At 41.1% G+C, this 27281-nt stretch overlaps 1 protein-coding gene across 17 annotated transcripts in view; it reads left to right on the top strand.

The window, feature by feature from the left end:
* Window positions 1–27281, top strand: part of LOC134208729 (uncharacterized) — a 580250-nt gene that overhangs the window by 408702 nt on the left and 144267 nt on the right. For 13 of the 17 annotated variants that reach the window (XM_062684572.1, XM_062684574.1, XM_062684573.1 and 10 more), the window contains 2 exons: window positions 3138–3191; window positions 26033–26125. In XM_062684572.1, the coding sequence (XP_062540556.1) occupies window positions 3138–3191; window positions 26033–26125 (147 nt within the window). The remainder of the gene's footprint in view (window positions 1–3137; window positions 3192–26032; window positions 26126–27281) is intronic. The other 4 variants (XM_062684587.1, XM_062684586.1, XM_062684577.1 and 1 more) reach the window with 1 other exon arrangement.

Here is a 27281-nt window from a genome sequence, read left to right as displayed (position 1 = left end):
CTCTTTGACACTCCACATCAAACCAACCCGTCCAGGGTCGCCTCTGTCAGTGCCAACCACTTCTCGTGTTGTTGTGCTCACCGCTCCATGGATCGACTCCCATAGATCGTTGATGTTGTCGCTAACGTTGATTGCACTTAGGGTCTGTTCAAATATTACGTAACGCAATAGGGGATGGGGGATTGTTTGATTTTTGTTACGGTAATATAGGGGGTGGGGGCCATTAGTAATTTTGTTACGCGTAACAAATCGTTTGCATAGCGAAAAAATATATTGAAAAATTCAAAAAATATTCATTATCTTTGAAATAGCATGAAATATACAATAGATAATTTTTTATTTCACGCACAGGGGTGGGGGTGGTTCTGAAAATTGTTACGGATTGTGAGGGGGGGGGGGGGGGTTCTTAAAAACAACGTTTTTTGCGTTACGTAATATTTGAACAGGCCCTTATACAGTCCCGATACTCCTTCCGCCGACAATCGCTGGATATTATAACGCATCCTTCGCTGTGATCTTTCGTTCGATACAGTTGACAATCGTGATCGAATTTTACTGACAACGAGGTAGTGATCAGAGTCAATGTTCGGACCTCTGAATGTCCGCACATCGATAACATCCGGGAAATAGCGCCCATCCACCAGAACACGGTCTATCTGGTTGCAAGTTTTACCATTTGGGTGTCTCCAGGTGTGCTTTCGGATGTTCTTTCGTGCAAAGTAGCTGCTACTGATGGCCATCCCCCTAGCAGCAGCGAATTATACTAACCGTAGGCCGTTGTCATTGGTATATTGAATTGGTTAATTGAATACCAGACCAAATTTCATTAGGAAATTGAATTTTCAATTCAGATCCTTTATTTAGAATGTTGAATGCTCGAAAATGAAAAGTAGCAGCTTTCATGTCATCATATAACTAATGCTCTTGTTCATTCTACTTGATGTGCTTCGGTTTCATGATAATAGAAATTTAGTTTACGCATAGTTGGTATATCAATCATATTATATCTATCCAATGTAACCAAATCCCAGGTAAATTCAATTACGCTCACGAAAATTCTTCTATTAGGCATGATTGAATTCATAGAATTGTAGTAACAGTGTAGCAGATAATTTCCTGTTCTATCTGTATGTGGATAATCATATCATGGCTAATTCAATAATCATTCCAATAACATATATGCAGCAATAATAGTGACTAAAAACAAAGTTCATTCATTCATTAGTGCCTGGCCCGCACACCTATCACAATGCACAAGCCTGGAATAGATGTAGGATGTCTGTTTCACTTCAAATTATCCATTCCGATGTAGAATCTCAATGTCCCAGTGGGCAGGTTTTACACTCACACTGGTTTCTCATTTTATTATGTTAGACAGGGTTGAGCGTTCTTTCTCTGGAACAATGGAAAATTTTATAAATCTATATTGATTTTTTCCTGCATACAGCATACAACAAAGTTGTAACCCCAGGCTATCAAAATGAACAACAACAAAAAGTAATATTTGACACATCTTTATGATTTCATTAGACTGCAGTTTTGTGTTTAAACACTTTTGTTCTAGCATTTTTCTCAAAGGTGATTCCTTCCTGAAATTTTTGGAAAAAAAGTCGTGGGAAGGAAAAAGTTAAAGAATGCAGATCTATAGTTATAACATTATGGGTCTTCAATTTTCAATTCTTTGCTTCCCAAACGAGGAAATGTTTGTCCGTATGTGTGTAGCAAAAGTAAAAAAAAAAAATAGCCAGGTTTCCTCGTGCAGTTCCCAATGGATTATGCATATGATGAGGAACAACGCATAGTTGATTTATTTGATCACTAAAAATGATTTGTTTGTAACCGAATCTGGTCGCATATAATTGACATTGACTTGGAACATATGTGCTACTTGGGACATTGCTAGATGTATCACTTCCGAAATTATAGTTCCTTTTCTAATTGTTTTTTTTATTATTATTAGAGTGACACTATTTTTTATTATTTATACCAATCAGCATGTTGCATAATGGCTCTCAGTCACCTGAAATATATTTTTAATTCGCTGATATCTCTGATAATTTTAAATTAAAAGTTGTATTCCGAACCCTGATACAAACTAAACCTCCAGTTTAATTATGATTCGCACACTCCAACCTTTTCCGGTCCCAACTCGCTCGGTTCCAATCTATACACAGCCAGATATCCAAACGATTCCCACTCTCCATCCCCATGTTTATACCGACGATGTCATTCTATGAAATCGATCCGAGTGTCTATCGAGAGCCGCAACCGCGCCGCACATACCATCGACAAATTGATACTCGGGATTCGATTGCAGCAGCTCTAACCGTTGTTTCAAAGCTCATCCTCTCGAGCGGGCAGCTATTTAAACAACTCACCCCCTCTCACTCTACCATCGCATCGGACAGGGATGGCACAAATCATACAGGGATCTACTAATGCGCTACCATTTCGCCGGAATGATAACGATGAAGTTGAATCCTTGAATTGTATGCACAGCCACCGGTTCAGCGCCGGAAAATTCACGATACAATGTAGTATTTGTGTCTCCACATGGGGTAGCAAGTTTAAATTAAATTTCTAACCACCATCCATGGCCGTTGCCGCGCGCCAATTGCTAAGCTGATCAGTCGCCCGAAATCGAACGTTTTATGGACGGGTGTAGCGAAATTCGACTGAAAACTCATTTCACCAGTTGGTCATCACTGTTGTGCCATCGCCACTAAGGGATTCCTAGTCGGAGGAAGGAAATTGCTTTTGTAATTTGTTTTCCCTTGAGTGGAAAATCGACTGAACTTTGGAAATTACCAAAACATTATCGCTTTTAAGTAAAAATACGAATTTTATTTCAAAATGGGTGTACTCTATATTTATTTTGTATTAAACTGTCAGAGCACTAATGTAAAACTGTGCTAAAATCGATAATCCAGAGGTTCTGGATTTTTGGTGAAATTTCTTTGAATTATTTTGAACACTTTATGGTATGGAAATCCTCCATAGTGCATCAACTAACTAAATCCGGATAAAAGTTCTAAATAAGCAAACTCTGTGCGCTCTCCACCACCTAACTACTTCACTAAAACCAACAATTGAGATTAATTTGCAACTTTTCAACTTGTTCTCTTCCACTACTGTAGCAATTCGGCACCATCCTGGACGTAGAGATCATCTTCAACGAGCGAGGCAGCAAGGTATGTGAAACGTTTATTTTGGTCCTGTGATAGGTTTCCGTTCCATTTTTTTAGGTTTTGCTTTGGTTCAGTTTCCTAGTCTGAGAGTTAGGGACCTAGATTTTCAATGTTAGGGTTTACGCTAGGAAAGAAAAAGTATTTTCGAAACGTTTTGATCTCTGATGAATATTTGAACAATGAGAGAATTTCCCAAGCCTTAAAAAAGATCATTTTTTAAGAAAGTTGAAACGTTAGATTCTAGATACGCTCTCCTCAAATAATAATCCTTTTTGAAGCATCGAACCTAATTAAAACTGGGAAAAAAGTTTAGAAGTCAATCTATGCATAATTCAGAAACATATTCCCTCATGAGCAAATGACGTACATCCAGCAGTAGCGTTGATTATACAAACTTCTACAGAGCGAGTAAATTAATTAAAAATTCTTTCTCGCTTTTGTATATTATGCGGGCGCACTCGGTTTCATTATTTCCATATAGATCTGCGACAGACTCCACCAGTGCCATCTCTAATTAGCTCGACATTCAATTTGGATCGCAATAATTCCCAAAAGATTCACACAGATTGACTTCGCAGCTTCGTTTCCCGGGTTTTGAAATATTTTTTTTACTTCTTACCTGTCAAGTCAGGAACCAGCCCCTTCTCCCAAGTCTTGGTTAGGTCAATTTCTACAAAAGCTCCCCCTTTCCATTATATATACAAACGAAAAATATGAAAATTACGCTTAAAAACAATTTGCAATCAAAAAATATAATCTTTTTTTTTGTTTATATATATTTTTAACATCGTTTTTTATTGTTTCTATTTTTTCATATTCTCTTCTATCTCGTTTTCCACACGTTAATTTGAAATAGTACTACCACTATTCCATTTTTTATTTTGTTTCTGTACCATATTTCCCACTTCCCCCGTTTTGTTTGATTTTTGTTTTTTTTATTAGTTTAGCTCTTCTTTATCGAATAAAAAGATACACACACTTTCCACTTTACACTTGTACGACACCTGTTAGTAAATGCGCCAAATGTTAGACACACACAGCTCGACACACATGTTAGGCTCATTTCTTCACTCATCTAAATCGTACTGCTCGAAACTTAGATTATCTTCCCTGTACTGTTTGACTACGATATGCTTTAGTTGCGTTTGCTACTTCTACTACTACCACTACTACCTCCACTACTATTACTACTACTGTTAACTTCCATCTTCTGTTATATACTGTAAAATATTTATAAAGCATTTCACTTTATACTAACCCCCCATGACTGATGGATCGATTGTCGCTTTTGGTTGGTTCTCGTTCGTACACTTTAGTTTTTTTTTTTTATTTCCTCTAAAATGGTTTATGAAAGTAGTAGAATTCTACTGTACACATAATTGTGTAGTGGTGTTTCTGTCACGGTTTTTGGGTGGATTGATATATGTCAAGAAAAAACGCTTTGAATGTTACGGAAAAAAGCTGCTGCACTTGGAATAGGTTTGACCTTTGAATGTGTTTCAATATCGTCAATTTAGTTTTCATTTCATGCTCCATGATTTTTTGTTATACTTTTGTCAACACTTGGCACTTAGTCGTATCACATTCAAATCAAATGGTACCAACATTCAATTAGGGAAGTAGTTTATCAGCTCTGAATGTTTTCATTATTGAATTCTGTCCAAAATTCTGAACGTCTTCAATTTTTTTAAATGCTTTTTTTAGGGTGATTTTTTTATAAGAATTTTAAGTCCATCACCACGAACGTATTCAAGTCGAATCACAGTTGTAATATCAGTCCAGATTTTGAATATCATTTTGATCGTTTTCCGAAAAGAATTTTAGCGAAATTGTGATCAGATATATGCTGGTTTCTCTGGCAGATTGGATTCTGAATTCTTAATAGATTTTGGATACGTTTTCATCTTTCAACTCTTTATAACACATTATTGCTAAGAGAATCTTGATAAAATTCTAGGTATTAGACCGGTCCAGATTCTGAAAATAACATATGACATATTCCACAGGCTTTCTCAAATGGTTCTAACGGTACTCCGGTATTAACCATTCTGTCATTTTCGAATGTTGTACTTATTTAAATTAAATTCTATCAAGAAGAAGAATAACGATCGACATTCAAATAAATTCTGGATCACATTAAGGAACAATAAATATTGCTTTCGGAATTCAGAATCAATGGATTCAAACAGATTCCTCATCAGACTCCAAAACAACACAAATGGATACAGATGAGATATGTAACACTGATCTGTTTCTGAATAAGATTTTGTAAAAAATGTGGAAGAAATCCAGACCAAATTTGAAAATAAATAATTCTTTTCAGAATTTTATTAGAATTCTAATCAGAATCAGGATGATATTGTCCGGAATCTAGTTGGGATTTGATGCCGAAGAAACTCAAATTCAAGTCCAAAGCAGTCGAAACCGGATCTCGGTAGGTGTCTGCATCGGATTTCGGATGAAATCTTATGTATCACCGGATTCCGAGTGGAATCCCGATGGGATTCCGGATGAAATTCCGTTCAGATTCTGTATGGAATTTCGTCCAGATTCCGGATGGAAAATCCCGACCGGATTCCAAATATAATCCTTACTAAATTCCGAAAAGAATCCCGACCGGATTCCAGATGGTATTCCGAATGGATTACGAATGGAATCCCGATTGACTTTCAGACGAAATCCCGTCTGGAATCCGGACGGAATCCTAACCGGATTCCGGATGGAATCCTAACCGGATTCCGGATGGAATCCTAACCGGATTCCGGATGGAATCCTAACCGGATTCCGGATGGAATCCTAACCGGATTCCGGATGGAATCCTAACCGGATTCCGGATGGAATCCTAACCGGATTCCGGATGGAATCCTAAATCCGGATGCAATCCTAACCGGATTCCGGATGGAATCCTAACCGGATTCCGAATGGAATCCTAACCGGATTTCGATTGGAATCCTAACCGGATTCCGGATGGAATCCTAACTGGATTCCGGATGGAATCCTAACCGGATTCCGGATGGAATCCTAACCGGATTCCGGATGGAATCCTAACCGGATTCGGATGGAATCCTAACCGGATTCGGATGGAATCCTAACCGGATTCGGATGGAATCCTAACCGGATTCCGGATGGAATCTAACCGGATTCGGATGGAATCCTAACCGGATTCCGGATGGAATCCTAACCGGATTCGGATGGAATCCTAACCGGATTCGGATGGAATCCTAACCGGATTCCGGATGGAATCCTAACCGGATTCGGATGGAATCTAACCGGATTCGGATGGAATCCTAACCGGATTCCGGATGGAATCTAACCGGATTCCGGATGGAATCCTAACCGGATTCGGATGGAATCCTAACCGGATTCCGGATGGAATCCTAACCGGATTCCGGATGGAATCCTAACCGGATTCCGGATGGAATCCTAACCGGATTCCGGATGGAATCCTAACCGGATTCGGATGGAATCCTAACCGGATTCGGATGGAATCCTAACCGATTCCGGATGGAATCCTAACCGGATTCGGATGGAATCTAACCGGATTCCGGATGGAATCCTAACCGATTCCGGATGGAATCCTAACCGGATTCGGATGGAATCCTAACCGGATTCGGATGGAATCTAACCGGATTCGGATGGAATCCTAACCGATTCCGGATGGAATCCTAACCGGATTCCGGATGGAATCCTAACCGGATTCGGATGGAATCCTAACCGGATTCCGGATGGAATCTAACCGGATTCCGGATGGAATCCTAACCGGATTCCGGATGGAATCCTAACCGGATTCGGATGGAATCCTAACCGGATTCGGATGGAATCCTAACCGGATTCGGATGGAATCCTAACCGGATTCGGATGGAATCTAACCGGATTCCGGATGGAATCCTAACCGGATTCGGATGGAATCCTAACCGGATTCGGATGGAATCCTAACCGGATTCCGGATGGAATCTAACCGGATTCCGGTTGGAATCCTAACCGCATTCCGGATGGAATCCTGACCGGATTCCGGATGGAATCCTAACCGGATTCCGGATGGAATCCTAACCGGATTCGGATGGAATCCTAACCGGATTCCGGATGGAATCCTAACCGGATTCGGATGGAATCCTAACCGGATTCGGATGGAATCCTAACCGGATTCGGATGGAATCCTAACCGGATTCCGGATGGAATCCTGGCGGATTCCGGATGGAATCTGGCCGGATTCCGGATGGAATCCTGGCCGGATTCCGGATGGAATCCTGGCCGGATTCCGGATGGAATCCTAGCCGGATTCCGGATGGAATCCTAGCCGGATTCGGATGGAATCCTAGCCGGATTCCGGATGGAATCCTGGCCGGATTCCGGATGGAATCCTGGCCGGATTCGGATGGAATCTGGCCGGATTCCGGATGGAATCCTAGCCGGATTCCGGATGGAATCTAGCCGGATTCCGGATGGAATCCTGGCCGGATTCCGGATGGAATCCTAGCCGGATTCCGGATGGAATCCTGGCCAGTTCGGATGGAATCCTGGCCGGATTCCGGATGGAATCCTGGCCGGATTCGGATGGAATCTGGCCGGATTCGGATGGAATCCTAGCCGGATTCCGGATGGAATCCTGGCCGGATTCGGATGGAATCCTGGCCGGATTCGGATGGAATCTAGCCGGATTCCGGATGGAATCCTGGCCGGATTCGGAGGAATCCTAACCGGATTCAGATGGAAACCTAACCGGATTCCGGATGGAATCTAACCGGATTCGGATGGAATCCTAACCGGATTCGGATGGAATCCTAACCGGATTACGGATGGAATCCTAACCGGATTCGGATGGAATCTAACCGGATTCGGATGGAATTCTAATTGGATTCTGGATAGAATCCTTACCGAGTTCCGGATGGAATCCTTACCGGATTCCGGATGGAATCCTTACCGGATTCCGGATGGAATCCTAACCGGATTCCGGATGGAATCCGAATCGGATTCCGAATGGAATCCGAATCGGATTCCGAATGGAATCCGAATCGGATTCCGAATGGAATCCGAATCGGATTCCGAATGGAATCCCGAATGGATTCCGAATGGAATTCCGACCGGATTCTGAATGGAATCCCGACCGGATTCCGAATGGAATCCCGACCGGGTTCCTAATGGAATCCCGATCGGATTCCGGATGGAATCCCGACCGGATACCGAATGGAATCCCGACCGGATTTCGAATGGAATCCCGACCGGATTCCGAATGGAATCCCGACCGGATTCCGAATGGAATCCCGACCGGATTCCGAATGGAATCCCGACCGGATTCCGAATGGAATCCCGACCGGATTCCGAATGGAATCCCGACCGGATTCCGAATGGAATCCCGACCGGATTCCGAATGGAATCCCGACCGGATTCCGAATGGAATCCCGACCGGATTCCGAATGGAATCCCGACCGTATTCCGAATGGAATCCCGACCGGATTCCGAATGGAATCCCGACCGGATTCCGAATGGAATCCCGACCGGATTCCGAATGGAATCCCGACCGGATTCCGAATGGACATCCGACCGGATTCCGAATGGAATCCCGACCGGATTCCGAATGGAATCCCGACCGGATTCCGAATGGAGTCCTGACCGGATTCCGAATGGAATCCTGAACGGATTCCGAATGAGATCCTGACCGGATTACTATTGGGATCCTGACCGGATTCCTAATGGGATCCTGACAGTATTTCGAATCCCGACCGGATTCTGAATAGAATCCTTACTAAATTCCGAAAAGAATCCTGACCGGATTCCAGATGGAATTCCGAATGGATTACGAATGGAATCCCGATTGACTTTCAGACGGAATCCCGTCCGGGATCCGGATAGAATACGAATAAGGGTAGAATTTCATCCGGATGAATCCGTATGAAATCCTGACAGTGTTCCGAATGGAATATCGACCGGACTTTAAATGGAATCCCGACCGGATTCCGGATGGAATCCCGACCGGAATCCAGATGGAATTCCGACCGGATTTCTAATGGAAGTTCGATGGATTCCGATTGGAATCCCGACCGGATTTCGAATGAAATTTCGAACGGATTCCGACTGGAATACCGACCGGCATCCGAATGGAATTTCGACCGGATTCCGAATGAAATCTTGACCGGAATCCGAATGGAATCTCGACCGGATTCCAAATGAAATCCCGACAGGATCCCGAATGGAACCCCGAACGGATTCCGAATGGAATCCTGACCGGATTCGAATGGACTCTGACCGGTTTCCAAATGGAATTCTGACCGGTTTCCAAATGGAATCCTGACCGGTTTCCAAATGGAATTCTGACCGGTTTCCAAATGGAATCCTGACCACATAACGAATGGAATCCCAAACGGATTCCAAATGGAATCCTGACCGAATTCCCAATGGAATTCTGACCGGTTTTCAAATGGAATCCTGACCGGATTCCGAATGGAATCCTGACCGGATTTCGAATGGGATCCTGACCGGATTACTAATGGGATCCTGACCGGATTCCTAATGGGAGACTGACCGTATTTCGAATCCCGACCGGATTCTGAATAGCATCCTTACTAAATTCCGAAAAGAATCCTGACCGGATTCCAGATGGAATTCCGAATGGATTACGAATGGAATCCCGATTGATTTTCAGACGGAATCCCGTCCGGGATCCGTATAGAATACGAATAAAGGTATGAAATCCTGACAGTGTTCCGAATGGAATATCGACCGGACTTTAAATGGAAACCAGACCGGATTCCGAATGGAATCCCGACCGAATTCCGAATGGAATCCCGACCGGATTCCGAATGGAATCCCGACCGGATTCCGAATGGAATTCCGACTGGATTCCGAAAAGAATCCCGAACGGATTCCCAATGAAATCCCGACCGTATTCCGAATGGAATCCCGACCGGATTCCGAATGGAATCCCGACCGGATTCCGAATGGAATCCTGACCGGTTTCCAAATGGAATCCTGACCGGTTTCCTAATGGAATTCTGACCACATAACGAATGGAATCCCGACCGGATTCCGAATGAAATCCTGACCGGTTTCCAAATGGAATCCTGACCGGTTTCCAAATGGAATCCTGACCGGTTTCCAAATGGAATCCTGACCGGTGTCCAAATGGAATTCTGACCGGTTTCCAAATGGAATCCTGACCGGATTCCGAATGGGATCCTGACCGGATTACTAATGGGATCCTGACCGGATTACTAATGGGATCCTGACCGGATTCCTAATGGGATCCTGACCGTATTTCGAATCCCGACCGGATTCTGAATATAATCCTTACTTAATTCCGAAAAGAATCCTGACCGGATTCCAGATGGAATTCCGAATGGATTACGAATGGAATCCCGATTGACTTTCAGACGGAATCCCGTCCGGGATCCGGATAGAATACGAATAAAGGTATGAAATCCTGACAGTGTTCCGAATGGAATATCGACCGGACTTTAAATGGAAACCAGACCGGATTCCGAATGGAATCCCGACCGGTTTCCGAATGGAATCCCGACCGGTTTCCGAATGGAATCCCGTTCGGATTCCGAATGGAATCCCGATTGGATTCCGAATGGAATCCCGACCGGATTCCGAATGGAATCTCGACCGGATTCCGAATGGAATCCCGACCGGATTCCGAATGGAATCTCGACCGGATTCCGAATGGAATCTCGATCGGATTCCGAATGGAATACCGACAGGATTCTGAATGGAATCTCGACAGGATTCTGAGTGGAATCCCGACAGGATTCTGAATGGAATCCCGACATGATTTCGAATGGAATTCTGACAGGATGCCTAATGGAATCCCGATCGGATTCCGATTGGAATCCCAATCGGAATCCTGACTGGATTCCGACTGGATTTCGAATGGAATCCCGACCGGATTCCAAATGGAATTCCGATCGGATTCCGAATGGAATCCCGAACGGATTCCGAATGGAATCCCGACCGGACTCCGAAAGGAATCCCGACCGGATTCTGAATGGAATCCCGACCGGATTCCGAATGGAATCCCGACCGGTTTCCGAATGGAATCCCGTTCGGATTCCGAATGGAATCCCGTTTGGATTCCGAATGGAATCCCGAACGGATTCCGAATGGAATCCCGACCGGACTCCGAATGGAATCCCGACCGGATTCCGAATGGAATCCTGACAGGGTTCCGAATGGAATATCGACCGGATTTTGAATAAAATTCCAACCGGATTCCAAATGGAATCCTGACCGGATTCCGAATGGAATCCCAACCGGATTCCGAATGAAATCCCGACCGGATTCCGAATGAATTCTCGTCCGGATTCCGAATGAAATCTTGACCGGATTCCGAATGAAATCCCGACCGGATTCCGAATGAAATCTTGACCGGATTCCGAATGAAATCCCGACCGGATTCCGAATGAAATCTTTAACGGATTCCGAATGGAATCTCTACAGGATTCCGAATGGAATTTCGACAGGATTCCGAATGGAATACCGACAGGGTTCCGAATGGAATCCCGGAAGCCTTTCCGAATGGAATATCGACCGGATGCTGGATGAAATCTCGAACGGATTTCGTATGGATAGTTCATGGTACCTAAGCATAGGAATGGGACCTCTTCCAGTAGTTGGGTATATTAGACATCGAGTTTATAGAGTTCCAATTTCTCATCGAGAAAATTCAACTTCCTATGCACTTCAATCGTGCATTCACATCAGTTATGCTCAATCACGGAATAGCAATCATTGCTGCGTACAATTAATCTGAAACAAAGTGAAATGCAATTAAAGTTCCACAAACAAATGCATCAATGTGTTATAGTGCGCTATTTCCCTCCGGAAGCACCTGGAAAGCTCTTGTGATTATTGTCCAAAGGACTATCCTCTTAGGTGTCCGTTCATGTGTCTTTTTGGGATCAGATAACAATGATCTGGTGGTTCTTCCGGATGACCAAAATTTTATAACTAACAACTTTTTGAACGGCTTCCCAAACAATGCTTTGCTCTATTCATAATATAAATTGGATTGACTATCGGGGGCAGCTGATGTCGTCAACAGAAGTGCTCCCAAGAGGAAGATGTGTCGAAACAAGATTAGAGAGCGGACGAAAAGTTGGTCATTCGACTTTGCTCAGTCAGGAAATCGAAGGCAATTGCGTATACTGTCCGTTCGCTTATAACATTGACCCATTCTATAGTTATTTGATGCAAAATTGCAATTTCCTGCTGCTCCACCAGCAGCAGTTACCGGTGCCGTTGCAAGCTGCGTGAAGAAAGAATTGATATCTCTTGGCAGCATCCCTCTTCAGATTATGCTTGCCTTTGGCCATCATTATTCATTAAGTCATCACAATCAAGGCGACGACGGTGAAGTGATAGAAGAAGGTATGAAACACATACACACACTTATGTCAACATTCCCGAACAAAAGACAAGCCCTTTGTCAACAATCGTAACTTTCAGATTGTTGTTGTTGTTAGGCCACCCTTCCCTTCCAAGGAGAATTCCAATACCCCTTGTAAGTTTGACTTCGACCGGAATGATTCAGGGTAAAGAGTTTACCTACGTTGGCCTCTTTGTTGGACCTTCGGTCCATCATAAAACTGTAGGATTTTTGCCTTGGAAATATGAGCAATGTACATTGTGGCAAGTACACTTTGTTCTTGTGCTCATGCCAATGTACCCCGTTCCACACCGAACCAAATGCCGTTAGTGGCACTTGGCTCGAGGAGGAGGCTAAAGATATTCATGAGATATGATGACATCAAACGTTCAATTAATCTTGCCTATCTTCTTGTCATGATGATGCTCGAACGAAGCTTAGAAGCTCGGAATTCGCAGAAGACCATCAGCTCAGCAGCAGCTGCTACCACCTCATCATCCAGCAGCTTCTGTGTGTTTGGTTGTTGTGTAAGTATGCATGTTTCGGCCGAGAAGATTAATGAATGAATCATCATCATCATCTTCATCGCCGTCGTCGAAGAGAAAAGTTATTCATGGACATCTCGCAATCAATGAAAGCAATTTATTTGACTTCGAGAGCGGGACATAAGCGACAAAGTCGGATGTAAGAATGGATGGATGGAAAACAGGAAAGCCGGAAGCTATCTGTATTTATTCAGTTCGGACGCATTGATTTAAATGATCGATTTTGACCCAATCCAAACTGATGGGACGCCTTGGTCCATTCGGTAATTGAAATGAACTATCATCATATATTGACATGGTTAACTTCCTGCAATTTCAAAAACAATAACCTTAATATGTCTTCATTCCATTCGGAATACTTTATAGAATAACGTCAATTGGTCAATGCATTTTTTAGATTTCTAACAAGTTTTTTTCATATCCTGATTTTTTCAAATTAGGATTCTGATGAAAAAAAAATCTCAAAGACAACCCGTCGCGAGGGTTCCTTTGAAGATTACTTTTCATTTCCGAAATCCTGTCGATATTCCATCCAGAATCCAGTCGGGATTTCATCCAGAATCCGGTCGGAGCTCCATCAGATCGGAATTTCATTCGGATTTTGATCGGAATTCCATACAGAATACGGTCGGAATTTTAACCGGCATCCGGTTATCCAGAATCCGATCAGGATTTCATCCGGAATCCGGTTAGGATTCCATCCGGAATCCGGTTAGGATTCCATCCGGAATTCAATTAGGATTCTATCCATAATACGGTCAAGATTCTCTCTGGAATCGGTTCAGGATTCCATCTAGAATCCGGTCAGTACTTTATCCGGAATCCGATCAGGACTCCATCCAGGATCCTCACATTTGTTTTTATTTTATCCATCGGGCGTGACAGCGCCAAGGCTTCGGAGCTGAGATTTAGGAAGCGGTTCGCTTCTAGTTAGTTTACACGTTTTCTCAACATCCTTCGTGTATTTCATTCCCACGTTGAACCTAGTTTTTCGAGCATCACTATCTACAAAGGTTGTCTCTTTTAATTGTTGTTAGAAAAAAAAATCAATATGTGATTTTATCCGAAAATTTAAATAAAGCAATTAGGATAATGAAACAAGTTACCGAGCAGCCTATTAGGCAAAGTTTCCCAACACGATATAACTTTGCAGTGAGTCTCTAAGCTACTCATGACAGCACCAATCTCCTTCAATCCTCCTATTATGTAATGGAGAAAAAATCCCCCCTCCCCAAGAAAATGTCATATCCTCGTCATTTCACCGTGACTGACATCGTAGTGGACAATCCACTCCAGCAGCGATGAGGAGACGCAAATATGTTTACAAAGGAAGATTAAAACTTCATCGAATGCAAACAAATTCAGTTCGTTGCCTTCGCTGTGAAAGCCTCGCCATTTTCCTTGAAAGTCTGATAGTATCATCGTCATGGTGGACAGACCGTTAGAGACACAGTCAGTGTCGGCTCCCTCGTGGTGCGTGGCTGTGAATTTTGGCGAATTTTTCATCGCTACCGAAGATAGCAGCGTGGGTGGAGCAACCGAATGAAAGTTTTTCTTTTGCCACCTTTAAATTAAGGCAGGGTCAGCAGGGGTGGTATCGTCGGTGAAGCTGATGATGGAAGACGTGGGTATTGAGTGGAAAGTTTTTATTAAAAATTTCTTTTTCTGTATGCTGTTGTGCCAAATTTAACGATGCAACTTCTTCGGTACTGTTCAGAATTGAAAGATCACCAGCATCAAAGTTTTTTTTATTGATGTACTGGTACTGGTGCCTACATGGCGAAAGGTTCGATCGATGCAGATCCTTCCTAATTTGTTTCGGTTCATTTATTGTTTGGTGGAAAAGTTTTTTTTAATGCTTCTGATGAATATGATTTCGAAGAAACATAACATAGAAGCGTTTCTGGGAAGATAAAAGTTTATGAACATGTATTGCAGGGGAATTTGAACTCAGATGTAAAGAACCACGAAATTTGATTTCTCCTGTCTTTCAAATTTATGAGATTCATTAGAGAACAGATGATCAAGGCAAAAGGTGAACAAATTAATAACCTTTATTACCCTCGGTAAATGGTCGACTCCATAAAACAAAAGTTCAATATCAAGGCATTCTCCCGGTGTCGACCGACAGTGGATAAATGAAAATTTGTGCCTCTGTTTTTATTTTAGCTTCAATGATTAACGGATCCATTTGCGCCGTATACCTCCTTCTGCGTAGATGAGGAAAAGCATCCGAGGCAGCAGCACTGTTGGAGTTGCTGCTGTGCTCGGCATTAAGGCTGTAAATCAGGTGAATTTATGTAAGTTGAATTGTTTCCGCTCGTTTTTGCATTCTTCTGGGAAGTGGGTGGGAGAGTAATAGGCAAAATAGCAAGACAGAAGATTCCGATCGAAGAGATAAGAACGCGATAATGGAGGCCAAAAATTTGCATAGCTCGTACAGTGGGTGAGGAGGCAATTCATAAAGGTTCCTGGAAGTAAAGTTATGTGTTTTGTACTTTATCTTACTTTGTACCAATGTTTGACACTGATACTTACGTAATTGGAATTATCTTTGAATAAATTGGCAAACGCACACATCATAGTTTATGTTTTATGTGCTTAAATTCAATTGACAATGACAACAAAGTTGTCTTCAATTATTCAGATGGGTTATATTGACATGGACTAACATATTTTTCATTTTGTCAAACATCGACAAACATTTGGAACGATTGCTTTACACGTAGCAGGGACCAAGAATGAGGCGAGAATGTTCGTGCCTACCGTGCTCTTATAAACAATTTCACAACCCTTTTTGTTTTGCATGCTAAAAACTTCCCACCAAAGCATTTAATCAATCACCATTGTAACATTGCCATCGTCATCGTCAATGAATTGGGGTGTTTTTTTCCTTTCTAGTAATTATACGAGTTTGGTTCGAGTATAATTTATGTCAAGCTTGATCCGTTCCTGTGTTATAATGAATCGAAATGGACATTCCCCCATCCAGGAGAGTGGTGACTGGTTTTATTCAGATCCAATATCTTCTCATTCGAACTGTTTCATGGCAACTCATCATCACATCCTAATTAGCTGGTTGATAGGTTCTCGGGCTTTGGTTCAGTTTTTTCTCATTCCCGGCTAGTGCTTTTCACACCTCCGAGACAATCCGTAATTTTCCTCATTTGCTTGTTTTCAGTTTTCTTTTGTGCTAGCAGTCATGAACAGATCCAATTAATGTTAGTTGACGGTTGTTATTTATTGCAACTATCGATGTTATTGTTTCTGACTTTTATTATTGAAGCAATTATTTTTTGTTATCATGCTCTAAGTTGTATTATCAAATGAACAAATAAAATATTGGCATCTTTTATGTTCAATGCATAAGAACTACAAAATAGATGTAACAGTTTTCACACAATCAACTCTACGTTTAAAAAGAAATTCAACTTAAAAATGGTTATATTTTAGCGAATGAATTCAGATATGATTTCGAAACATTTAAAATGGAATGGAAAATTTTCTAATTATAAAATGGATTGTGACTAAGACCCAGCAAGAATTCCTATGGAATCAAGAGATAATGTACGGGTTTTGAAAAAAATCCCAGATTTTGGAAATTTTTTTTTAATTCCTGATGAAATTTTCTCGAGGATTTTGGTCAAAATTCTTTTCGAATTCCAGTAGAAATCCTTTTCGGATTAGAGTCTTATTTGAGGAACAAAATGCAGAATTTTGGAAGTGGAAAAACAACCTGTTCGGATAGTTTCCCGCAGAAATCCTGTCCGGATTTGGGTTGACATCATTTCCCGATTGCCATAAAAATAATGTTTTGATTTCGGTTGGAATCCTGCCCGTAATATAGATCGAATTGTTGGAGAAATCATGATCGGATTTTGGGAGAAATCCTCTCCGGTATGGAGGAAAACCGGAAGAAAACTTCTCTGGATTTTAGAAGCAATCCTCCTTGAAAATCGGAAGAAATTTTCCGGATTTCGGAAGAAATTCTCTCCAGTTTTCAGAAGAAATCCTCTCCGGATTTTGGAAAAAAAAATCTTATGCGGATTTTGGATGAAATCTTTCCGGAAATCAAAAGAAATCTTCTCCGGAAATAGACAGAAATATCCTCCTGATTTCGGAATGATTTCTCTCCGGATTTCGGAAGATATCCTCTTCAGAATTCAGAAAAAAAAATCTCTGAATTTTGGAAGAAATCCTCTGCGGAATTTAGAGGAAGTAATGCTCTTCGGATTTCGGAACGAATCCTCTATGGATTTCGGAAGATATCCTCCTCGCATTTTGGAAGAAATCTTCTTTGGATTTCGGTAGGAATCTTCTTCAGACATCGGAAAGTTATCCTCTCCGAATTTCATGAGAAATTCTCTCCATATTACTGGAGAATTCCTCTCCGAATTTCGGAAAAATCCTCACCGAATTTCTGGAGAAATGCTTTCCAGATTTCGAGAGAAATCCTCACTGGATGAAAAAAAACCTCTCCGGATGTCAGGAGAAATGCTTTACAAATACCGGTAGAATTCCACTCAGGCCGTATTTTGTGAAAAATCTTCTTGGGAATCGGCAAGAAATCATCCAGATTTCAGAAGAAAATCTAGCAGGATTATGGAAGAACTTCACACTAGATTTCGGAAGAAATCGTCTTCATATTTTAGAAATAAATCCACTTCAGATTTTTGACAATTTCCTTTCCTGAATGGGGACGAAATCCTCTCCGAATTTCAGAGGAAAACTTCTCGGGATTTCGGAAGAATTCCTTATTGGTTTTTGGAAAAAATACTCTACGGATATTATCGGAAGAAATCCTGTCTGGAATTTGGAAGAAATTCTTTATGAAATTCAGAGGAAATCATCTCTAAACTTCGGAGCATAATACTTTTCGGATTTCGGAGCAACTTCCCTTCAAATTTTAGAAGAAATCCACTCCGCATTTCGGAGAAAGAAATTTGGAAGTGGAAAAACAACCTGTTCGGATAGTTTCCCGTAGAAATCCTGTCCGGATTTTTTTTTTCCTTGTTGGGTATTTCAATCACTGCGATCGGATATAGATTGACATCATTTCCCGATAGTGGTTAAAATAATGTTTGGCCTTCGCCAGGAATCCTGCCTGGAATCTAGATCGAATTGTTGGAGAAATCTTGATCGGATTTTGGAATAAATCCTCTCCGGATTCCGGAAGAAACCCGCTCACGAACCTCTTCGGATTTCGGAAAAAAATTTCTCCAGTTTTCAGAAGAAATCCTCTCTTGATTTTGGAAGAAACTCTATGCGGATTTTGTATAAAATCCATTCCAGAATTCGAAAGAAATCTTCTCCGGATTTCGGAAGAATTTCTCTTCGGATTTCGAAAGATATCCTCCTACATCCGAAATTAGGAAAAAAAATCTCTCTGGATTTCGAAAGAAATCTTCTGCGGAATTCATAGAAAGTAATCCTCTTAGGATTTTGAAGCATTTCGGACGAGATCCTCCTTGGATTTCGGAAGAAATCCTCTTCGGATTTCGGTAGGAATCTTTTTTAGATTTCGGAAGAAATCCTCTTGGATTTGGTAGAAATCCATTCCTGATTTCGGGAAAAAATCCTCTCCGGATTATGGAAGAAATCCTCCTCGGATTACGACAGGAATTCTCTCCGTATTTCGGAAGACATCTTCTTTGGATGTTGAAAAAAAGTGCATTCCGGAAACCCTTTCCGGATTTCAGAAAAAGAAACCTCTCCGTATTTTGTAGAACATTCTCCTCGGATATCGGCAAGCAATCCTCCGGATTTCGGAAGAAAATCCCACAGGATTTTTGAATCTTCATCCACTTCAGAGTTTTTGACGATTTCTTTTACGGAATTCAGACGAAATATCCTCTCCAAAATTCAGAATAAATCCTGCGGATTTGGGAAGAAACCCGACAATCCCCTCAGGATGTTGAAAGAAATCCTTTCCGGATATTGAAGGAAATCCTCTCCGATACTCGGAACAAATCCTCTCATGGTAGAAAAAACGCTCTCTTTCGGAAGAAACCCTTTTCGAATATAGGAAGAAATCCGCTTCGGATTTCCTAAGGAGTCCTCTCGGATCATTCGGATTTCAAAAGAAATTTCTTCTGGATTCCGGAAGAAAACTTTTTCGATTTCCGGAAGAAATCCTTTAAGGATATCGAAAGAAATCCTTTCAGGATGTTAGAAGAAATCTTTTCCGATATTCGGAAGAAATCCGATCCGAATGTCGGTAGAAATCCGCTCTGGATTTTTTGAAAAGTCAACTCCAAATTTTGATGGATAATTCCGGAATTTAAGTATATATGAAAAATCCTTTTTTGGTATCAGCAAGAAATCCTCCGGATTTCGGAAAAAAATTTCAGAAGATTTTGGAAGAACTCCTTTCTGAATTTCTAAAGAAATCCCCTCTGCTTTTCAGAAGATTGATTGAGAAGATTGTTTTCATATTTTAGAAAACATCTACTTCAGATGTTGGACGATTTTTTCCCGAATTCGGACAAAATCCTCTCCGGATTTCAGAGGAAAACCTCTCGGGATTTGGAAGCATTCCTCTCCGGAATTCAGTAAAAAAAAATTGTGAAATTTAGAAGAGGTCATCTCCAATTTTCGGATTATCCTCTCCGGATTTCGGAGCGAATCCTCTTCATATTTTTGAATAAATCCTCTTCGGATTTAGGAAGAAATCCGCTCCAGATTTCGGAGAAAATCCTCTTCAGAAGAAAAAGGAAGAAATCCTTTCTGGGTTTTGCATTTCGGAAGACATCCTTTCCGGATTTCGGAGGAAATCCTATCCGGGTTTCGGACGAAATCCTCCCGATTTCGGACGATATACTGACCCGATTTCGGACGAAATTCTCTTCGCTCCGCATTTCGGAAGAAATCCTCTCCGATCCGTATTTCGAAGGAAATCCTCTCCGCTCCGGATGGGGGAAGAAATCTTCTCCAGATTTCAAAAAAAAACCTCTCCGAATTTCGGAGCAAAACTTCTCCGGATTTCGGAGCAAATCATCTCCGGATTTCGGAGCAAATCTTCTCTAAATTTCGAAAAAAAAACTCCGGATTTCGAGGGAAATCCTTTCCGGATTTCGAAGGAAATCCTTTCCGGATTTCGAAGGAAATCCTTTCCGAATTTCGGAGGAAATCCTCTCCGTATTTCGGAGGAAATCCTCTCCGTAATTCGGAGGAAATCCTCTCCGGATTTCGGATGAAATCCTCTCCGGATTTCGGAGGAAAGCCTCTCCGGATTTTGGAAGAAATCCTCTCCGGATTTCGGAGGAAATCCTCTCCGGATTTCGGAGGAAATCCTCTCCGGATTTCGGAGGAAATCCTCTCCGGATTTCAGAGGAAATCCTCTCCGGATTTCGGAGGAAATCCTCTCCGGATTTCGGAGGAAATCCTCTCTGGATTTCGGAGGAAATCCTCGCCGTATCTCTGAGAAGATCCTCTCCGGATTTCGGAGGAAATCCTCTCCGGATTTCGGAGGAAATCCTCTCTGAATTTCGGAGCAAATCCTCGCCGTATCTCTGAGGAAATCCTCTCCGGATTTCGAGATCCTCTCTCGGATTTCGGAGAAATCCTCTCCGATTTCGAGGAAATCCTCTCCGGATTTCGGAGGAAATCCTCTCCGATTTCGGAGGAAATCCTCTCCGGATTTCGAAGGAAATCCTTTCCGGATTTCGAAGGAATTCCGAATTTCGAAGCAAATCTTCTTCGGATTTCGAAGGAAATCCTCTCCGGATTTCGAAGGAAATCCTCTCCGGATTTCGAAGGAAATCCTCTCCGGATTTCGAAGGAAATCCTCTCTCCGGATTCCGGAGGAAATCCTCTCTCCGGATTCCGGAGGAAATCCTCTCTCCGGATTCCGGAGGAAATCCTCTCCGGATTCCGGAGGAAATCCTCTCCGAATTCCGGAGGAAATCCTCTCCGGATTCCGAAGGAAATCCTCTTCCGGATTTCGGAGAATCCTCTCCAGTTCGAATCTTCTCCGGATTTCAAAGGAAATCCTCTCCAGATTTCGAAGGAAATCCTCTCCGGTTTTCGAAATCCTCTCGATTTCGGTGGAAATCCTCTCAGGATTTCAGAAATCCTCTCCAGATTTCGGAAGAAATCCTCTCCAGATTTCGAAGGAAATCCTTCTCCGGATATCGGAGGAAATCCTCTCCGGATTTCGGAGGAAATCCTCTCCGGATTTCGGAGGAAATCCTCTCCGGATGTCGGAGGAAATCCTCTCCGGATTTCGGAGGAAATCCTCTCCAGATTTTGGAATAAATTCTCTCCGAAGTCCTCTTCGCTCCGCATTTCGGAGGAAATCTTCTCCGTTCCGTATTTCGAAGGAAATCCTCTCTGCTCCGAATGTGGGAAGAAATCTTCTCCTGATTTCGAATAAAAACCTCGCTGAGTTTCGAAGCAAATCTTCTCTGGTTTTTTGTAGCAAATCATCTCTGGATTTCGGAGCAAATCTTCTCTGAAAAAAACTCTCCGGATTTCGAAGGAAATCCTTTCCGGATTTCGAAGGAAATCCTTTCAGGATGCTTTACACATTCCGGTAGAAATCCGCTCTGGATTTTAGAAAAGTCTACTCCAAACTTTGATGGAAATCCTTTCCGGATTTCAGTAGAAATCCTTTCGAATTTCCGGAAGAAATTATTTCGAAAAATCTCTCAGAAGAAATCCTCTCTCGGATTTCGGAAGAAATCACAAATGGTTCGGACGAAATCCGCCAGATTTCGGAAGAAAACCTCTTGGTTTAGAGAAATCCTCTCCGGAATTCGGAAGAAATCCTTTCCGGAAGGAAATTAAAAATCCGCTCCCAATTTCGGCATAATCCTTTTCACATTCCAGTAGAAATCCTCTCTTCGTATTTTGGAAGAAATCTACTCCAAATTTTGGAATGGAAATCCTTTCCAAATTTCCAATGGAAAACCTTCTCCAATTTCCTTCAGTTTCGAGAGGAAATTTCGGAGATAATCTCTCTCCAGGATTGCGGGAAATCACTTGCTCGTTCGCCTTTCGGAAATTCTCTCCGGATTTTGGGACGAAATCCACTTCGCTCCACATTTCGCAGGAAATCCTCTCCGCTTCGGATTTCGGAGGAAATCCTCTCCGCTCCGGATTTCGGAGGAAATCCTATCCAGATTTCGGAGGAAATTCTCTCTGGATTTCGAAAGATATCCTCTCCGGATTTCGGTGGAAATCCTCTTCGGATTTCGAAAGAAATCCTCTCCGGATTTCGAAGGAAATCCTTTCCGGATTTCGAAGGAATTCCGAATTTCGGAGCAAATCTCCTTCGGATTTCGAAGGAAATCCTTTCCAGATTTCGAAGGAAATCCTCTCCGCTCCGGATTCCGGAGGAAATCCTCTCTCCGGATTCCGGAGGAAATCTTCTCTTCGGATTCCGGAGGAAATCCTCTCTCCGGATCTGGAGGAAATCCTCTCTCCGGATTCGGAAGAAATCCTCTATCAGGATTCCGGATGAAATCCTCTCTCCGGATTCTGGAGGAAATCCTCTCTCCGGATTTCTGAGGAAATCCTCTCTCCGGGTTTCGGAGGAAATCCTCTCTCCGGATTCCGGAGGAAACCCTCTCTCCGGATTCCGGAGGAAATCCTCTCTCCAGTTCGGCGAAATCCTCTCCAGTTCGGAGAAACCCTTTTCGGATTTTGGAGAAAATCATTTCCGGATTTTGGAGGAAATCCTTTCCGGATTTCGGAAGAAATCCTCTCTGGATTTTGGAAGAAATCCTTTTCGGATTTCGGAAGAAATCCTCTCCGGATTTCGGAAGAAATCTATACCGAATTTCGGAAGGAATCCTCTCCGGATTTCAAACGAAATCCTTACCGGATTTCGGAAGAAATCCTCTCATGATATCAAAGGAAGCGCTTTCCGGGTTTCGGAAAAAATCCTCTTCTCATTTCAAAAGAAATCCTCTCCATATTATTGAGGAAATACTTTCCGGGATTCGTAACGTATCTCCAGATTTCGGACGAATTCCTCGCCAGATTTTGGAAGAAATCATTTCCGAATTCCAGAATAATGCCTTTGGAAGAAATTCTTTCCAGATATCGGAAGAAGAAATTTTCGAATTCCGATTGGATTAAGAAGGAAGTCCTCTTCGAATATCGGTTCAAATTTTATCCGGGTTTGGAAAGACTTCCTCTCCGGATCTAAGAATCTTTGTTTCAAACGAAAAACTTTCTGTATATCATTAGAAATCCTTTCTGAATTCCGGAACAAATCGGTAGAAATCCTTTCCGTAATTAAAAAAAAATGCCCTTCGAATTTTGGAACAAATCCGAACCAGATTTTGGAAGAATTCTGCCCCGTATTTTGTAAGAAATCTAATTTCGAATAATATTCATTGCGGATTTTGGATATACGTTTGTAAATTTTTATCTTTTTGGATGTTTAAATCGTTTGCAGAACGAAGCCGTTCTGTGTTTTGGATAAAATTCGTTTCTTATTTTAAAACAATTCTTTCTGGATTCAGAAAACCTGTCCAGTTTCAGGAAGAAATGCTTTCCAGATCTTTATGGATTCTTTTCTGGATTTTTTTTAGAACCGGATTTTTAATGACAACATGTTTTGTTGATGATAACAATTCGTTCAATGTACGAGCTGGCTTCTATTTTTTACAATAATAACTTTCCTCACATTTTTGCAGCGTTTTTCCGTAACATTCATCAAACTTTGAAAAAGCCAAAAATCATCGATTATTCCACTCCAAAAACCGACTAACACCAATGGGGATTTTACAAAACTTTCTCCAGCATAAATACAAAATCTTAGACTATTTGAAGTGCACGAATGTTTTAGCTACGTTGTTTCCGACAAACGGAACTGAAAGTATGTGTAACTGTCCTTCCGTGCTTTTAGCCTTGGGATAAACCACTAAAGAGGCGTGGCGAATTGTGATAGTGCAATAGTGCATTGTATTTTTTTTTTGTCTTCCCTTACTAATAGTATACCACCGAAGCGAACAATTCACTCACCAACACAGCGAAATCCAAAGCAGACAACTCGAGCATACTCAAAATACACGCAGCACATACACACAAAAATACACTTACTAGGCTTATCAAGTATCGAACCGAAAGACGCGCAGTCACTTTGTAAGTGGATTAGTTTTATTTTGTTCATTTAGTCGCAGATCCTTATAACTAATTTGAAGACCTCCTCATAATCTAACAGCCTATTATTAGTTTGAACAATTATCATTTAGCGCTCTGCATTTTAACAGACTCATTTGTATTTCATTATTTTTTCCTACTTTCTCTTATTCTATCCATAACTATTTGTTTCGGAAACTGCTACATTCCCGGCCTGGGCCATAGTATTTTAAATTCACTGTATTTTTATTAAATGGCTCCTTTTTCAAGCATTTTTAAAGTTCTAATGATTTTCGATAACTTGAGTCACTGAGGCAACTGAGAAATTTAAGTCGGGAATGGAGTTGCTACCGGAATAATTATTTTTGAACTTAGAATCGCTCACCTAAAAATATACGTTTTCACTTACACTAGAGCAACCAAATCAACCCAAACTGATTAAGATATTGCCATACTGGAGAACTCATAATGATTTTAAGTCTGATTTTTACATTTAATTTTATGAGCGAGTCATTCACTTCGGTTATTCTTGTTTGCAACTATCTTTTTCCTTAAGAATTGCATCATCGGAACAGAAGTTTTATAATTGTTATTGTTCTTTGATTCGACATTTGTTTTAGATATCAATTTTTTATTTCAATTGAAATTCAATAAACAAACGCGAGCGCTTTTAAATTACCGACCCCTTCCCCTCAATACCACGCATCTACAATCGTTGTGAATGATCCGGAGCGCATATTATAATTGATTGATTGATTATTAAAATGGATAATTATTGTGTTTAGCGGCTGCAACCTTCTCTTCTCTTCCTCATGTTCCGATCAATTATCCGGCTCTTTAGTTAAGTATCGTTTTCAATTTGATTACCCATTATTTTTGCTCTCTCGTTTGTTAACCAGTTTGTTATTTTGAAGATAATTAAGATTTTTGAATGATCACGCACACGCCTACACAGAAACGTAAAGAGTACACATTCAAGAGGAGAAGCGCGTGGTAATTATTTATTTGCTCTCTTTCTTTACCTCTTTCTCACCCTCTAATTTCTCTAGCCTACTGATCGATCTGTACGTTCCTATTCTTCCTCTTCTAGTTCTGTTGCCAATTAAAACTCATTAAGTCTAACCTTTCGAACCGGTATAACCCAGCTTTTTCGCGATGAGCTAAAGTTTTTAGGTTAGTCACTGTTTCGGTTTCCACACAAACACGTTATGTTTTCCGTTGTTTTATCCTTTTTTTTAGACTTTACCCCTTTTTTACTGGATTGATGCGCTGTTGAATGATTTGATATGATGAGATGGACATGTGATTTTTGTTGTTACATTTTCTCATTCCGATCGATTGTTGATTACTCTTACCTCTTGCCTTACTACGTATTACATCCCCCTATTGAACCTTTCTTCGATGCAGACAGTTGTAACCGTTTTTTAGTTGATTCAAAGTCTAGTGAAACAGTATCAATAATTATCAGTTTTGTTTTGGATCCTAGTATCAGTTGTTCACCTTTTTGTGGATTTGATCTTGTCTTGAGGAACGAAATTTTCCTAGTGGAGCAAGTTATGTTTTCTGGTAAAATTTGTAAATTCATCCTTAAAAGTAACTATACAAGCATAAACGATAATTTAAAACTAATTTAGTTGAAACTCCCTTCATTAAAAGAAAAACTTAATTAAAACAATTGACAGTTACAGTACAAACCTATTTTGTTCTCATTTTTCAATTGATTGATAAAAGTATATATATGCAAAAAAAAAACAAACAAAGAATAATATTTTTTGTTGCACGTTGTTTTTGAGCGGACCGCTGTTTTTAATGCATGTTTCTTGTTCTGTCCTTTTTGCATGTAGGGATTCGGTTTTGTAACATTCGCTAATAGTAGCGATGCGGAGCGAGCACGCGAACGTCTTCACGGCACTGTGGTTGAGGGACGCAAGATTGAGGTGTGCATGAACAGATTTTTTTACCCAAAAAACTTCATACTGAACCCCATTTTTCCTTTTATCCTTGTTCTACTTTCCCAAAGAAAAAAAATCCTGATAAACTTTTCCGAGGAAAATCCGAAATGATAGATCTTTTTTTAGAAATAGTCAATATTAATTCGAAAAATTGCAGCCCGAGGATGCCGTAGGATAGCAAAAGAACCACATTACTAATTATTATCCATTTGAAATGTTTTAGATGTAGCACATATGATTACTAAATGGGGTAATGTGATTGACTGGTTGGTTGGCTCTTGAGATGCAACGCTTGATGCTTATCTTTGCAACTCCGTAAAATAGAATGATTTGTTCAAAGAATCTTACGTATCCGAATCTAGATGTATTGCACATTCCTTTTCATTACTTGAAAATTCAATGATGACAGTAGTAACAGTAGTATCTTTATTGAGTTGAAGAATTCAGTTTTTTATTATGCTATTGCTAGAGTAAGTTGAGTTCAGGATTAATTATTTTGTCTGAATTTTGAAAGATATTTCATTAAGTTCTCATATTAATTTGAAGTTGACTTTGTTATAGAAATCTGATAAATGTAATAAGGATTGAGAACTTCTGGTTGAAAAAGTATTTCTCTCCTTACGTGATGTAACATCTTAAGACAAAATAATCTTGTTCGGATTTCAAAAGGAAACCTCCTCGAATTAAAAAAAATCCGTCCTTGATTGTGACAGGAATTCTTCCCTGATTATAAAAGGAATCCTTCCTGGATTACGAAAGAAATCTTCCCGGATTCCAAAATGAATCCTGCCCAAATTTCAAAAGGATCCCAAATTCCAAAAGCAAAGTTTCTCGGATTCCAAAAAAGAATTACTTCCGGATTACAAAAAGAATCCTTTACGGTTACTAAAAGGAACCCTACCGGGATTCCATAAGAAATCCTCCTCAGATTCCAAAGAAATCCTTCCCGGATTCTGAAGAAAAAATCTTCCCAATTTACAAAAGGAATCCTTTCCAAACTCTCGCCGGATTCCAAAGGAACCCTCCTCAAGCTCTGAAAGAAATCCTTCTCGCATTCCAAAAGGAACTCTTCCCGGGTTCCAAAAGAAATTTTCCCAGAACTCATAAAGAAATCCTCCAATGATTGCAAAGGAATCCTTGC

The sequence above is a fragment of the Armigeres subalbatus genome, chromosome 2 (genome assembly GCF_024139115.2).
Source record: "Armigeres subalbatus isolate Guangzhou_Male chromosome 2, GZ_Asu_2, whole genome shotgun sequence".
Taxonomy (NCBI): domain Eukaryota; kingdom Metazoa; phylum Arthropoda; class Insecta; order Diptera; family Culicidae; genus Armigeres; species Armigeres subalbatus.
This window is presented reverse-complemented; position numbering and strand designations above follow the sequence as displayed.